General features: G+C 43.2%; 1 protein-coding gene across 5 annotated transcripts in view; it reads left to right on the top strand.

The window, feature by feature from the left end:
• serac1 (serine active site containing 1) overlaps nucleotides 1-16,793 on the top strand; it is a 163,663-nt gene that overhangs the window by 79,432 nt on the left and 67,438 nt on the right. For all 5 annotated transcript variants that reach the window (XM_060831614.1, XM_060831615.1, XM_060831619.1 and 2 more), the window contains exons 8-10: nucleotides 437-550; nucleotides 7,878-8,040; nucleotides 8,303-8,453. In XM_060831614.1, the coding sequence (XP_060687597.1) occupies nucleotides 437-550; nucleotides 7,878-8,040; nucleotides 8,303-8,453 (428 nt within the window). The remainder of the gene's footprint in view (nucleotides 1-436; nucleotides 551-7,877; nucleotides 8,041-8,302; nucleotides 8,454-16,793) is intronic.

Raw genomic sequence — 16,793 nt, 5'->3', positions numbered from 1 at the left:
TCCCAACATCCACTCTGTACAGGCCATTCAATATTCTATAAGTTTCAATTAGATCCCCCCTCGTCCTCCTTAACTCCACCGAGTGTAGATACAAAGACCTCAAACATTCCTCGTATGTTAATCTTTCCATTCCTGTGAACCAGCTCCAGGATCAGTACATTGTGGGGCCCAAAACTACGCACAATACTTCAAATATGGTGCAACCAGAGTCTTAATGAGCCTCAGAAGTACATCCCTGCTTTTATAGTCAAGTCGTCTCAAAATCACGTTTATGTTATTTAAACAGTGCAAGGTGCTTCGTGAATTAAAAGCTAATTTTAAATAGCCAGAAAGAAACAAGATGAATTGAAAGAAAACTACACCTTCAGAAGAGGAATACTATGACGTATGGTATGTAAAGGATGTGAATAAGGTTGTTCAATCTTTTGTGTTTCAGGGAGGCTTATGGTGTTTTGGAGGGAATGGGCTTCCTTACGCACAGAGTTTGAGCTCTGTTCCGTCTGAGAAAGTTGAGTCATTTTGTCTTCAAGCACTAGCTCAACATTCCAAGGTAAAATTCTATTATTTTCTCTGAAGGTTCTGAATCAAATTATTCTGTTTTTTGTTAAGAGATAAAGCTAAGCACTTTAATGTGTTATGATTTATTGTCAAGAGACATTTGGATATCTACTGAACTAGAATGGAGGAACAACCAAAGCTGTCCAGCTATATAGTTTGTTCAATCATTGAAATCTGTTTAAAGAGTTTAAATTAATTTTACATTTTTGAATCAACCTGTTCAAGATGTTATTACACACCTCTGGAGTAGGTGGGACTTGAACCTGGATTTCTCAGGAACACTGCCACTGCAACACAGGAGTCCCTTCTAGATCAATTTTATCCTCACACTGACAGTAGGCATTCAACAAATGCAGTGAGGTTCATTTAAGTAGCTGATTATATTAATTACCATTTAAAGAATGGAGTTATTAAGGTTATTCTGAAGGGCAGAATGCAGTCCCTTGGATGATTGTTGTCCCCTATTCATTTGCTAAAGTGAACATGTAAGCCTTTGACAGTGAATATTGGAAATCTGTTGAATAATTAGGTCAGAACAGTCCAACTAGTATCTGTCATCTGTCAAACATCAAGCAAATGTCTTTTGAAGCAATTATCAGGGTAATTGCAGTGCTAGAGAGATTGGGGGCCCGAGAGGAGTCAATCATCTAGTTACAGCTAAGAGTCAAGAAAGGTACCGCCATAGTTCTAGTGGAAAACAATTATAAAGGAACAATTTTTGAGAGAAAATAAAACAAAAATGCAAGAATTAGGGTAATAGTCCTCAATAATGCAGAGCCTGGTGCATTAGTGCAAAGCTATGATCAAATAATTTGTCAGTTTTCAGCCAAAAGTGCCGAGTGGATGATCCACCTCGGCCACGTTGGAATGCCCCCAGCATCTCACAAGGCAGTCTTCGGATAATTCGATGTACCACGTGATATCTAAAAATGGCTGTAAATGAATACAGCAAAGGCTGTATTCATGCATAGTACTGAAGTCATGTGCTCCATAACTTACTGCAACCCTAGCTAAGCTGTTCAAGTCTAGCTACAACACTGGTACCTACCTGACAATGTTAAAAGTTTCTCCAGTATGTCCCTTCTACAAATTCAACTGGCCAGTTACTGACCTATTAGTCTACTCTTAATGATCAGTAAGGAGATGGAAGATGTCATCAACAGTGCCATCAAACAACACTTACTTAGCAATAATCTATTGATGCTCAGCACTCTGCCCCTGACTTCATTCAAAAATGGACAGAAGAACTGAATTTTAGAAGGTATGTGAGACTAATGGCCCTTGACATCTTGGCACTGATTGTGCCATCAGTGAGCCTGAATAAAGTTGAAGTTAATAGCAATTGAGAGGTTACATTCTTCACTGGTTGGAGTCATACCTGATATAAAGGAAGAAGGTTGTGGCTTTTGGCGGTCAATCATTTCAGTTCCGGGGCATCTCTACAGGAGCTCCTCAAGGTAGTATCCACAGCCCAGCCATATTCAGCTGCTTCATGAATGATCTTCTCTCCATCATAAGTTCAGGAGCAGGGATGTTAGTAGATGATTGTGCATTGTTTAGCAACATTCACAGCTCCTCAGATACTGATCAGTTCATATCCACATGCAATAAGATAAGAACAGTATGCTGATGTAGGCTGACAAGTGGAAAGTAACGTTTGTGCGACACAAATACCAAGCAATGGTGGCACGGTGGCACAGTGGTTAGCACTGCTGCCTCACAGCATCAGAGATCCGGGTTCAATTCCCGCCTCAGGCGACTGACTGTGGAGTTTGCACGTTCTCCCCATGTCTGCGTGGGTTTCCTCCGGGTGCTCCGGTTTCCTCCCACAGTCCAAAGATGTGCAGGTCAGGTGAATTGGCCATGCTAAATTGCCCGTAGTGTTAGGTAAGGGGTAAATGTAGGGGTATGGGTGGGCTGCGCTTCGGTGGGTCAGTGTGGACTTGTTGGGCCGAAGGGCCTGTTTCCACACTGTAAGTAATCTAATCTAATCTAAATCAATGACCATTTCAACAAGAGAAGTGCAGCTTCAACAACATTCAAGAAGCTTGAACCATTCAGGACAAAGCAGACCCCTCGATTGACACCACAACCCTGAAGTCAGACTCACTGTTCTGTAGTTCCCCAGTTTCTCCTTACAACCTCTATGAACTTACTGAGGAAGTGGTGGATGCGGATACGATTACAACGTTTATAAGACTATTGGACAGATACATGAATAAGAAAGATTTGGTGTGATATAGACCAGGAGCAGACAGGTGGGACCAGTTTAGTTTGGGATTATATTTGGCATGGACTGGTTGGACCAAAGGTTCTTTTTCTGCACTATGTGCCTCTAACCCTTAGGGACATTAACATGTAGACGGATCTGGGCATGCAGGTCCTCAGTTCCCTAAAAGTGGCAACACGAGTGACTGTGGTGATTAAGAATGCATATGGCATGCTCACCTTCATCAGCCAGGGCATGGAGTACAAAAGTTGGCAAACCATGTTGTAGTTATATAAGACTTGTGTTAAGGCTGCATTTGGAGCATTGTGTCCAATTTTGGTTGGCACACTACCAGAAGGACGTGGCAGCTTTGGAGCAAGTGCAGAGAAGGATCACTGGGATGCTGCCTGGTCTTGGGCATTGGTTATGAGGAAGGTTAAAAAGACTAGGATTGTTTTCACTGGAAAGACGGTGACTGAGAGGAGACCTGATGGCGGTCTACAAAATTGAGAGTCATCGATACGGTGAATAGTCAGAGACTTTTTCCCAGGGTTGAAGTTTCACTTACAAGGACACACAGGTTGAAGGTGAGAGGGGGAAAGTTTAAGGGTAATGTGTGAGGGAAGTTTTTCTTGCAGAGAATGGTAGGAACCTGGAATGCATTGCCAGAGGTGGTAGTGAAAGCAGGCAAATTAGTGAGATTTAAGATACGTCTGGATGGTCACATGAATGGGGAGTGAATAAAGGGCAGAAGGTTTGTTTTTTTTTACTTTAATTGGGGCATGGTGATAGGCACAGGCTTGGAGAACTAAAGGGCCTGTTCCTGTGCTGTTTTGTTCCTATCTCATTTACAAAACACTGGAAGGTATCCTCAATGCAAAAATGAAACTTCGTCTCAGTAAAGACCATGCTGTTGTCAACAAAGAAAAGAAAGAACATTGTCATTCTTACCAATTAATATCATGAACAGATGCATCAGTCTAGGACAGATTGATCAGGATGGTTGCCCCACAGACCTATTCTGGCTCTTGTGTCCTTTACACTTCAGCTTGGTCAGTAGTGATGCTCCCGAACTGCTCCAGGTAATGGACTTTGACATCTTGCTAACATACATTTTGTGCCATTGCTACTGCCCGTTTTCAGCGTGGAGCAATGCTGATTCATCAGCCAAACAGATAGTGATATATGATAGTTCCTTGCCCATATTTGACCTGGTACTGTGAGACTTCATGAGGTCTGGAGTCAATGTTGAGGAGTCTTAGGGCAATTGCCTCTGACGAATTGTGCTGCCATCTCTACTAGTCTCTTTTGTCAGTGGGACAGCACATAAGCACATACCCTGGGGTGGCAGTGCTGTTTTCTGGGACTTTGCCTATAAGGTATGGTTCCATGAATATGCTTTTGTTAGGCTCTACCAATTTTGGCACTAGCCCTTGACGTTCATTAGGTGGATTTTGCAAAGCTGAGTTCACCGTTTTGTTTCTAGTGCCTAGGCAGATGTCAGGGCAACAACCAATTTCAGTCCCTTTTCACCAGTTTAATATGATTAATGTTGGTTGGCAATTCCTTCCATAAAAGACATTAGTGAATCAGATGGACTTGTTTTACAGCAATCGACAATGATTTCTTGGTCAACATTGGACTTTCAGTTTGAAATTAAATTCTGTTATCCACCGTGGTGCAATTTGTACCTGAGCCTCTCTATTACTAAACCAGTGACAATACAACTTTTTTTAATCACTCATGGCATGGACATCATTGGCTGGTCAGCATTTATGACCATATGAATGGCAAATACTGCAAATCAGAGACAAAAATAGAAATTGCTAGAAAAGCTCAGCAGGTCTGGCAGTATATGGAGAGAAATCAGAGTTGAAGTTTTAGGTTGAGTGACTTTTCCTCAGAACTAGACCCAGAACATTAACTTTAATTTCTCTACATAGATGTTGCCAAACCTGAGCTTTTCCAGCATTTTTGTCTCAGCATTTATTACTGATCCCTCGTTTCACTTGAGATGGTGGTGGTGAGCTGCCGTCTTGAATCACTGCAGTCCGTGTGCTGTAGATAGCTCCACAATGATGTGGTGGGTGGGGGGGGGGGGGTTGGTAATTATGACTTTTCGACCCAATGACAGTGAAGGAATAATAGTGTATTTCCACATCAGGATGATGAATAGATTGCAGAGGAACTTGCAGGTAGTGGTGTTTTCTCTCACCTGCTGTCCATGACCTTCTAGGTGGAACCAGCACACACTGCAGTTGCTAAGTATTGATTGTGAAGGGAGTGGGTGTTTGTAGATATGGTGCCATTCAAGGGAACTGCTTTGTAATAGAGTCATAGAGTCATTTGGCACAGAAACAGACCTTCCAGCCCACCATATCTATGTTGACCAATAAACACCAAACTGTATTAATCCCATTTACGTGCACTTGATCCATAGCCTACTATACCCTGTCATTTTAAGCACTCATACAATTGGTTCTTAAAGATTGCAAGACTACTTGCCTCCACTGCCCTCTCAGGCAACGAGTTCCATATATCAGCCTGCTTTTGGGTGAAAATATCTTTCCTCTGATCTCCTCTAAACTACTTACTCTTCATGTTAAACTTGTGCCTTCTGGTCTTTGACACATAGTGTAATATCGTGTGAAAACAGGCCCTTCTGCCCAAACTGGCTCATGCTGAAATTGCCTGCATTTCCCATCCATGTACCTATCCAAATGCTGTTTTAATGTTGTTATTGTACTTACCTCAACCACTTTTTTAGCAGCCCATTTCATATCCGCACCACTCTCTGCGTGAAGAAGTTGCCCCTCAGGTCCTTTTTAAATCTTTCCCCTCTCACCTCAAACCTATGCTCTCTGGTTTTCAATTCGCCATCTCTAGGAAAAAGACTATACGCATTCATCCTATCTATGCCCCTCATGATTTTATACACATTAATAAGGTCACCCCTCATTCTCCTATGCTGCAAGGAATAAAGTCTATCCTGGCCAACCTCTCCCTATAACTCAGGCCTACCAGTCCTGGCAACATTCTCTTAAATCTTCTTTGCACTCTTTCCAGTTTAACTATGTCTTTCCAATAACAGGGTGACCAAAACAGTACGCAATACACCAAGTTGTTGGCTTCACCAACAACATATCAGCTGTAACATAATGACCAACTTCTTTCTGCTATGGTGGAACTATTCCCATGGTCTACTTTGTCTATGCCTCTCATAATTTTGTGTACCTCAATCAGATACGCCTTCAGCCTCCTCTGCTCCAAGGAAAACAAACCCAGCCAATCCAGTGACTCTTCATAACTGAGACTTTTCACCCCAGGCAACATTCTGGTAAATCTCCTCTGTACTCTGTCCAGTGCAATCATGTCCTTCCAATAATATGGTGATCAGAACTGCACACAGTATTCTGTCTTTAGCCTAACCACTACTTTAAAAGTTATAACAAGACTTCTTTGCTTCTATATTCTATACCGAAGCTAATTAAGGCAGGCATTCTGGATACCTTCTTCATGCATCTATTTACTTGTGCTAACACCTTCAAGGATCTATGGACTTCTACACCAATTTTCCTTTGATCTTCAATGCTGTCTAGGCACCTACCATTTGTTGTGTGTATTCTTCCCTCAGTAGAACTTGCATCATCTTGTACTTATCAGGATTACCATTGTTCTGTCCAAATTACCAGACCTGAATGGTGTCATGCTACTTGAGTGTTATTGGAGCTACACTCATCCAGGCTAGTGAGGAATATTACACCATTTTCCTGATTTGTCCTTGTGGACAGCCTTTGGGGAGTCAGGTGAATTACTCAATGCAGTATTCCTAGCCATTACTGAGTCCAATTGAGTTTCTGGTCAGCGATAAACCCGAAGATGTTCTGGAGCTGAATGGCCTGGTGGAATCCAAACTGGGCATCAGTGAGCAGGTTTTTGCAAAGCAGATGCTGCTTGATGGCACTGTTGATGACAATTTCCATCATTCTGCCGTTGCTGGCATGTCTACTCACTAGCCTGTATGAACTGCTGTTCATGATGAAGGTTGCTTACACCATCATCTTTAAGTGTAAAACAATTCAGGAACAGCTTGACGTGTTGTGGTAAAGAAAAAACATTTGCTAGTTTCACTAGAAACATTGCTTGTTGTTAACAAGATGTAAATTATTACATGATAGTAAATGATGATTCAGTGCAGTTGACATTGTTATAAAGATGTTGAGGAGTTAGAGGTCAGACCTTCAAAATCAAAAGCTGTTCTATTCACCTCAGTATTAATCCTTTCAGATCATGTGTCAGACATCAGGACCTTCACAGGACCCCAGTGTGCATTCTGATAATCTGTAGATTGTAAGATTTTCCCCATTTTCATTGTGCTTTCTCAATTTACCAACAGCATTATAAGGTCCAATATTCTGTTCTTTCAGCTTTGTAATATTTAAGCAGCATCTATTTCTCCTGTGTTATTTTAAAATCGTCTCATACGTATCTGTGACAGTGGCAGTATCTAATTTTAAATTGCTAGCTGAAATTTTAGCGGGAGAATCATAAAATTCCTACAGGCTGTTTGCCTATCAAGTCCACACCATTTCTCTCAAGAGCATCGCACACACACCCAACCCAGTAACCCTGCATTTCCCGTGGCTGATCCTCCTAACTTACACATCCCTGGACGCTATGGGCTTTTCAGCATGGCAGTCCACCTAACCTGCATATCTTTAGACAGTCAGAGAAAACCAAGTGCCTAGAGGAGACCCACACAGCCATGGGAAGACTGTGTAAACGCCACACAGTTGCCTGAGGCTGGAATCAAACTTGGGTCCTTAGTGCTGTGATGTAGCAGTGGTAACCACTGAGTCACCATGCTGGCCCAAAGAAAATGGTGTGATTTCAGTGTTGCAGCAATGGTGCTCAGTGGTGTTTTCTTTTGGGCCTACTATTGACTGGGAAATTGTTGCAACAAATACAATTCTAATTCAGAGTTTAGTTTGAGAAGGCAGATCATTCCTGCGTAATACTGCATCATTTTGCTGCATGATGTTGCCTGTACTGTATTTGTATGAGTTTCTTTAAGCTGAAATGACTCACATGGAATTTGCTATAATACCAGGTTCCAAGTCACTGTGACAAGATTGTAATGAATGGAGGTCTGCAGTTGCTTCAGAAAATATATCAGCTGCGTCATGATTCTCAGAAAATTCAAAGGAATATCATTCGAACAATTGGAAATTTGGCTTTGCATGAACATCTTCACTCAGCCATTGTACAATCAGGTATAATGAAAGTATTCCCTGACTGACCACCTGATTATTTTGAAAGGAATTAAGATTCATATATTACCTTATACGTTTCACAGCTATTTTGTTATAGCTGTTTTTATTCAATTTTCTTTATCTGTGTGAGCAGATTTAGGTTACTTTTTGTCCACTGACTTCAGCATTTTGTGTGGTCATCAATGTTGCTAAGTATAATTTTCTTACTGAAGTTACAAGCTGTGGAATCTGGAATCTAAGGCTCAGAATTCTTGAATTATAGGATGGATTGGTATACTCGCTGAAGCAATGAAATCACCACATGTTATTCACGCTTCACATGCGGCAAGAGCCTTGGCCAATCTTGACAGGGACACTGTAAAGGAGAAGTATGAGGATGGAGTATATATTCTTCATCCTCAGTATAGAACCAGGTAAATGGAAATTGAATATTTTTTGTTCTTTCCAAATAATTAACCTTTGGCAAGTACAGAATAGGAAAGCCATTTAAAATGTTCACCTTTTAAGCACATGTACCTGGCATTCTGCCTCTGCTAGTGTAATTCATTATTTTATAATTTAATTCATTTGATCAATTTTCTGATATCCACTCCCTCTGCATGCAGCCTAGCTCTCATTGTACAGGATGAGTGAATGAATTTATCCTTTTCAGTACTATAATGGGGTGCTTTTAGCATAGTGAAATATTACAATGAGTTTCATGAGAGAGTTAATAGACTCACACATTTGAGGCTCGAACATATATCTCAGCAGCATTCGATTATTTGCAGGTTTCCATGCTAAAAATTATCCTTTTTCCTGATTCCTCTGAATTAGCTAATCCTCCAATAATGCAAATATATTATCCCGAAAATCTCAACAGAAATGGTGGCACATTGTTATACAGTCGGGAGGGTGTGCCCTGGCCGTCCTCAACATTGATTTTAGACACCATGAAGTGTAAAAGCATCAGGTTAAACAGGGGCAAGGCAACCTCCTGCTGGTTACTATGTATCGTCTTTCCTCAACTGATGAATCAGTATTCCTCCATGTCAAAAAACACTTGGAGGGAGCAATGAGGGTGGCAAGGGCACAGAATATCCATTGCCAAGAGTAACTCGGCAGCACTGCTACTGATTGAGCTGGATTCTGAAGGACATAGCTGTAGTTTGGGACTATAGCAGGTAGTGAGGGAACCAACAAGAGGGAAAGACATACTTGACCTCACCTTCATGAATCTACCTACCACAGGTGCATCTATGCAAGACAATATCAATAAGAGTGACCACCTCATAGCCCTTGTGAAGATGAAGTCCCTCCTCCAAATTGAGTCAAAAATCACACAACACCAGATTGTAGTCCAACAGGTTTAATTTTAAGCACTAGCTTTCGGAGCGCAGCTTCTTCATCAGGTGGTTGTGGAGTATAAGATTGTAAGACACAGAATTTATAGCAGAAGTTTACAGTGTGATGTAACTGAAATTATGTATTGAAAAAGACCTTGATTGTTTGTTAAGTGTCTCATCTGTTAGAATGACCGTGTGGGTTGGTGACAATTCACCACGGCACATTCGCCGCCGCTGATTAGCCACTGCCGATTAGCCACCAGCGTTTCCCCACTGGGGTCATTTGACCTCTGGAGACTATTCATCACTGGAAATTTATATATGTACTGATTGTTTTCCCTCCCACCTGTTCTTTCATACTTCTCGGTCCCCTTTATTTACATAACAACATAGTACATATTGATTTAAAAAAGGTGAAATAAATATCATTTTATTGGTTTATACATAAAAATGAGTTACAAACACTTGCGGTGGCAAATCATCCTCAGTGGCCAATGGGTAGTGGCTGAGCGTCCTCGGCGGTGAAAGGGCAGTGGTGAATCTGCGGCAGCCAATGGTCCCATCCCGGACCGTGTTGGTTTCGGTTCTTTCATATGTAAATCTCAAAACTTTTTTTTAAAAGTTACCTTCTCAATTGAACTTTAACAACTACCAACTGTCAGTCCAGATAATGTGTTGAAGGTGTGAGTTCCCCTGTGTGATACTGTCTGTACCACAATGTTTCGACTGATTCTAATCTAAAAAAATGAATTTACAGAATCTCACATGGATTCATGCAGTTTTTGAGCGAAGTAGAGTCATAGAGATGTACAAAATGGAAACAAACCGTTCGGTCCAACCTGTCCACGCTGACCAGATATCCCAACCCAATCTAGTCCCATCTGCCTGCACCTGGCCCATATCCCTCCAAACCCTTCCTATTCATATACCCATTCAAATGCCTCCCAAATGTTGTAATTGTACCAGCCTCCACCTCATCTTCCGGTAGCTCACTCCATACACGTACCACCCTCCGCCCCTTGGATCTCCCCTATATCTCTCCCCTATATCTCTCCCCTCCCACCCCAAACCCATGCCTTCTAGTTCTGGACTCCTCGATCCAGGGAAAAGACTTTGTCCATTCATCCCATCCATGCCCCTCATAATCCCGCAAGCCTTGATAAGATCACCCCTCAGCCTCTGACGCTGCACGGAAAACAGCCCTAGCCTGTTCAGCCTCTCCCCACAGCTCAAATCCTCCAACCCTGGCAACATCCCCGCATATCCCCCCTGAACCCCCTCCAGTTTCACAACATCCTTCCGGTAGGAAGGAGAGCAGAATTGCACGCAATATTCCAACACTGGCCTGACCAATGTCCTGTACAGCCACAACACGACCTCCCAACTCCCATACCCAATACTCCAACCAATAAAGCAAAGCATACCAAACACCCTTCTCATTATCCTATCTACCCGTGACTCCACCCTCAAGGAGCTATGAACCTGCACTCCAAGGTCTCTTCGTTCAGCAACACTCCCTAGGACCTTACCATTAAGTGTATAAGTCCTGCTAAGATTTGCTTTCCCAAAATGCAGAACCTCGCATTTATCTGAATTAAACTCCATCTGCCACTTCTCAGCCCATTGGCCCTTCTGGTCTAGATCCTCTTGTAATCCGATCTTGTAATCTTCGCTGTCCAATACACCTCCAATTTTGGTATCATCTGCAAACTTACTAACTGTACCTGTTATGCTCACATCCAAATCATTTATGTAAATGACAAAAAGTGGATGGCCCAGCACCGATCCTTGTGGCACTCCACTGGTCACAGGCCTCCAGTCTGAAAAACAACCCTCCACCACCACCTTCTGGACAGCACTTTGGCACAGTGGTTAGCACTGCTGCCTCTCAGCGCCAGAGACCCCAGTTCAATTCCCACCTCAGACGACTGACTCTGTGGAGTTTGCACATCCTCCCTGTGTCTGCGTGAGTTTCCTCCGGGTGCTCCGGTTTCCTCCCACAATCTAAAGATGTGCAGATCAGGTGAATTGGCCATGCTAAATTGCCCATAGTGTTAGGTGAAGGGGTAAATGTATGGGTGGGTTGCGCTTCGGCGGGTCGGTGTGGACTTGTTGGCCAAAGGGCCTGTTTCCACACTAAGTAATCTAATCTAATCTAATCTAATCTGTATTCTACCTTTGAGCCAGTTCTGTATCCAAATGGTTTGTTCTCCCTGTATTCCATGAGATCAAACCTTGCTTATCAGTCTCCCATGGGGAACCTTGTCGAACACCTTACTGAAGTCCATATAGATCACATCTACTGCCCAGCCCTCATCAATCTTTGTTACTTCTTCAAAAAACTCAATCAAGTTTGTGAGACATGATTTCCCATGCACAAAGCCATGTTGACTATCCCTAATCAGTCCTTGCTTTTCCAAATACATGTACATCCTGTCCGTCAGGATTCTCTCCAACAACTTGCCCACCACTGAGGTCAGGCTCAATGGTGCATAGTTTCATGGCTTATCTTTACCACACTTCTTAAACAGTGGCACCACGTTTGCCAACCTCCAGTCTTCTGGCACCTCACCTGTGACTATCGATGATACAAATATCTCAGCAAGAGGCCCAGCAATCACTTCTCTAGCTTCCCACAGAGTTCTTGGGTACACCTGATCAGGTCCTGGGTTTTATCCATCTTTAACTGTTTCAAGACATCCAGCACTTCCTCCTCTGTAATATGGACATTTTGCAAGATGTCACCATCTATTTCCCTACAGTCTATATCTTCTATATCCTTTTCCACAGTAAATACTGATGCAAAATATTCATTTAGTATCTCCCCCATTTTCTGTGGCTCCACACAAAGGCTACCTAGTTGATCATTGAGGGCTCTATTCTCTCCCTAGTTACCCTTTTGTCCTTAATATATTTGTGAAAACCCTTTGGATTCTCCTTAATTCTATTTGTCAACTCTATCTCATGTCCCCTTTTTGCCCTCCTGATTTCCCTCTTAAGTATACTCCTATTTCTCCTTTGTACTTTTCTAAGGCTTCACTCAATCTATCCTGTCTAAACCTGATATATGCTTCCTTCTTTTACTTAACCAAACCCTCAATTTCTTTAGTCATCCAGCATTCCCTATACCTACCAGCCTTCCCTTTCACCCTAACAGGAATATACTTTCTCTGGATTCTTGTTATCTCATTTCTGAAAGCTTCCCATTTTCCAGTCGTCCCTTTCCCTGCGAACATCTGCTGCCAATCAGCTTTCGAACGTTCTTTCCTGATACCGTCAAAATTGGCCTTCCTCCAATTTAGAACTTCAGCTTCTGGATCTGGTCTATCCTTTTCCATCACGATTTTAAAACGAATAGAATTATGGTCGCTGACCCCAAAGTGCTCCCCCACTGACACCTCAGTCACCTTATTTCCCAAGAGTAGGTCAAGTTTTGCACCGTCTCTAGTAGGTACATCCACATACTGAATCAGAAAATTGTCTTGTATGTACTTAAGAAATTCCTCTCCATCTAAACCTTTAACACTATGGCAGTCCCAGTCGATGTTTGGAAAGTTAAAATCCCCTACTATAACTCCCTATTATTCTTACAGATAACTGAGATCTCCGTACAAGTTTGTTTTTCAATTTCCCTCTGACTATTAGGGAGTCTATAATACAATCCCAATAAGGTGATCATCCCTTTCTTATTTCTCAGTTCCACCCAAATGTACAGCATGGAAACAGACCCTTCGGTCCAACCTGTCCACGCTGATCAGATATCCCAACCCAATCTAGTCCCACCTGCCAGCACCCAACCCGTAACCCTCCAAACCCTTCCTATTCATGTACCCATCCAAATGCCTCTTAAATGTTGCAATTGTACCAGCCTCCACCACATCCTCTGGCAGCTCATTCCATACAAGTATCACCCTCTGCATGAAAAAGTTGCCCCTTTGGTGGTCTCTTTTATATCTATCCCCTCTCACCCTAAACCAATGCCCTCTGGTTCTGGGCTCTCTGATCCCAGGGAAAAGACTTTGTCTATTTACCCTATCCATGCCCCTCATAATTTTGTAAAGCTCTATAAGGTCACCCCTCAACCTCTGACGCTCCAGGGAAAACAGCCCCAGCCTGTTCAGCCTCTACATATAGCTCAAAGCCTCCAACCCTGGCAACATCCTTGTAAGTTTTTTCTGAACCCTTTCAAGTTTCACAACATGGGTACCAAACTTGGCTATTAGCCTCTGCGCAGCCACTATTCGTTGCTGCCTTCCTGAAGTCTGCGGTCGATTGTCCTGGACCGCTGAAGTGTTTAGTGACTGGGAGCGAACACTCCTCTCTGTTGGTTATTGTGCGGTGCCCATTCATCAGTTGCCATAGCTTCTGCTTGGTCTCACCAATGTACCATGCCTTAGGGCATCCTTGCCTGCAGCGCATGAGATAGACAACATTGACCGGGTTCACATGAGTACTTGCCATGTACATGGTGGGAGGTGTCCCCACGCATAATGGTATCCATATCCACATTCTGAGACTTCTTGCAGCGTCTACCTTGACAGGGACATATGGAGTTGTCCTGAAAGCCAGACAGTTTGCTACGAACAATGATCTGTTTGAGGTTTGGTAGTTGTTTAAAGGCAAGCAGTGGAGGTGTGTGGAAGGTCTTGGCGAGGTGCTCATCCTCATTGATGATGTGTTGCAAGCTGCATAGAACATGGCATAGTTTTTCATTCCTGTGAAGTACTGGACAACGAAGGGCACCCTGTTGGTTGCAGCTCATGTCTGTCTCCTGAGGAGGTCATTACCGTTCCTCGCTATGGCACATCGGAACTGTCAGTCGATGAGTTGAGCATCGTACCCCATTCTTATGTGGGTATCATTGAGTACTTCCAGGTGCCAGTCACGATCCTCCTCATCTGAACAGATCATGTGTATGCATCGGGGATGGCTGTTTTTAATATGTTTCGGGTGGAAGCTGGAGAAGTGTAGCTTTGAGAGATTATCCATGGGTTTGCGGCAGAGTGAGGTCCTGAGGTGTCCATCCTTGATGGAGATGCATGTGTCCAAGAATGAGACAGATAGTTGAGAGTAGTCCATGTTGAGTTTGATGGTGGGATGAAACTCGTTGATATCACTGTGTAATTTTATCAGTGACTCCTCGCCATGGGTCCAGAGGAAGAAAATGTTGTCAACGTACCTGGTGTATAATGTTGATTGAAGGTCCTGCGTAGAGAAGAAGTCTTGTTTGAACCTCTGCATTAAAATGTTGGCATATTGGGGTGTAAATTTGGTTCCCATGGCTGTTCTCCCATGTGTCTGGATGAAGAACTGGTTGTCAAAGGTTGTGATCGAGGATAAAGTGGGTGAGTTGTAGGACGGTGCTCAGAGATTGGCAATTGTTGGTGTTGAGTACTAAGGCTGTTGTCGCGATGCCATCATTGTGGGGATGCTGGTGTCAAGTGCTGAAACGTCCACTGTGACGAAGAATGTTCCTGGTTTGACTGGTCAGTGGATGTTGAATTTCTGTAAGAAAGGTGGACTTCAGGACAGGCAGCAACGAAATGTGGCCGAGCAGAGGTACTCATGGGGATGGCCTCAACAGGGCCCTTGGGTTCATGTCACACTACAGGTGACCCCATTGCACTATACATACATACATACACACACACACACACACATATATATCCATTTGAAGTTCACATACATGCACCCACTCTCATAAACACTCACAAGCCCCCATCTCTCTCTCTCTCTCTCTCTCTCTCTCTTTCTTTCTCTCTCTCTTTCTTTCTCTCTCTCTTTCTTTCTCTCTCTCTTTCTTTCTCTCTCTCTCTCTCTTTCTTTCTCTCTCTCTCTCTCTCTCTTTCTCTCTCTCTCTCTCTCTCTCTCTTTCTTTCTTTCTTTCTTTCTTTCTTTCTTTCTTTCTTTCTTTCTTTCTTTCTCTCTCTCTCTCTCACTCCCTCCCTCCCTCCCTCACTCACTCACTCACTCACTCCCTCACTCACTCTCACACACACACTCGCGCTCTCGCTCTCTCTCTCCCTCTCTCTCCCGCACACACGCATCCATGAAGGTCTATGTGCTATCAACAGCATCAGAATCATTCATGAACACAATCTGCAACCTCATAGCTTGGCATATCCCTCGCTCAACCATTACCATCAAACCAGGGGATTAATCTCAGTTCAATGGAGACTGCAGGAAGGCATTCCAAGAGCATCATCAAGTACACCTAAAATTGAGATGTCAAACTGGTGAAACTAACAAACAGGGTTACTTGTGTGCCAAAAAGCAAAAGTTACAAGTGATTGATAGCTAACTGAACCCATAACCAACGGATCAGATGCAAGCTTTGCCGTCCTGCCACATCCAGTTGTGAATGGTGGTGGACAGTTCACTTGAGGAGGTGGCTCAACAAATATCCCCATTTTCAATGATGGAAAAAACCAGTACATCAGTGCAAAAGATAAGACCGAAGTATTTGCAACAATCTTCAACCAACAGTGCTGAGAGGATGATCAATCTCTGCCTCCTACAGGATGCCAGTGTTCAACCAATCCAGTTCACTCCATGGTGGAGGCCTTGTACAATGAACAAGCTGTGGGCTGTAATAATATTCCAGAAAGTGTACTGAAAATTTGTGCTCTAGAACTTGCTGCAACCCTAGCCAAGCTCTTCCAGTACAGCTACAACACTGACATCTGCCTGACATAAGGAAATTTGATCAGGCATATCCTGTACATAAAAAGCAAGACAAATCCAACCTGACCAATAACCACCCCATCAGTCTACTCTCAATCATCAGAGAGAGGTGGAAGGTGTCATTAAAAGTGCTATCAAGCATCACCTACTTAAAAGCAACCTGCTCACTGATGCCCAGCTTGGGGCCCACCAGACCATTCACTCCTTACTTTGGTTCAGACATGAACAAAAGAGCTAAATTTTCAATGTGAGGTGAAGTTGACTTGGGGCCACATTTAGATTTAAATTACTCTATTTAAATTAAGATTACTTACAGTATAGAAATTGGCCCTTCAGCCCAACAAGTCCACACCGACCCTCCAAAGAGCAACCCACCCAAACCTATTCCTCTACATTTACCCCCTCACCTAACACTACGGGCGATTTAGCATGGCCAATTCACCTAACCTGCACATTTTTGGACTGTGGGAGGAAACCAGAGCACCCGGAGGAAACCCACGCAGACACGAGAATGTGCAAACTCCATAGGCAGTTGCCTGAGGCGGGATTTGGACCCGGGTCTCTGGCACTGTGAGGCAGCAGTGCTAACCACTGTGTCACCCATGCCGCCCACCAAGGAACCCTAACAAAACTTGAATCAGTGGGAATTAGGGGAACGTTCTCTACTGGTTGGAGTCACATCTGGCACCCAAAGATGATTCGGTTTATTGGAGGTCAGTCATCTCAATTGCAGGATATCTCTGC

Source organism: Hemiscyllium ocellatum, chromosome 10 (genome assembly GCF_020745735.1).
Source record: "Hemiscyllium ocellatum isolate sHemOce1 chromosome 10, sHemOce1.pat.X.cur, whole genome shotgun sequence".
NCBI classification, from domain to species: Eukaryota; Metazoa; Chordata; class Chondrichthyes; order Orectolobiformes; family Hemiscylliidae; genus Hemiscyllium; species Hemiscyllium ocellatum.
This window is presented reverse-complemented; position numbering and strand designations above follow the sequence as displayed.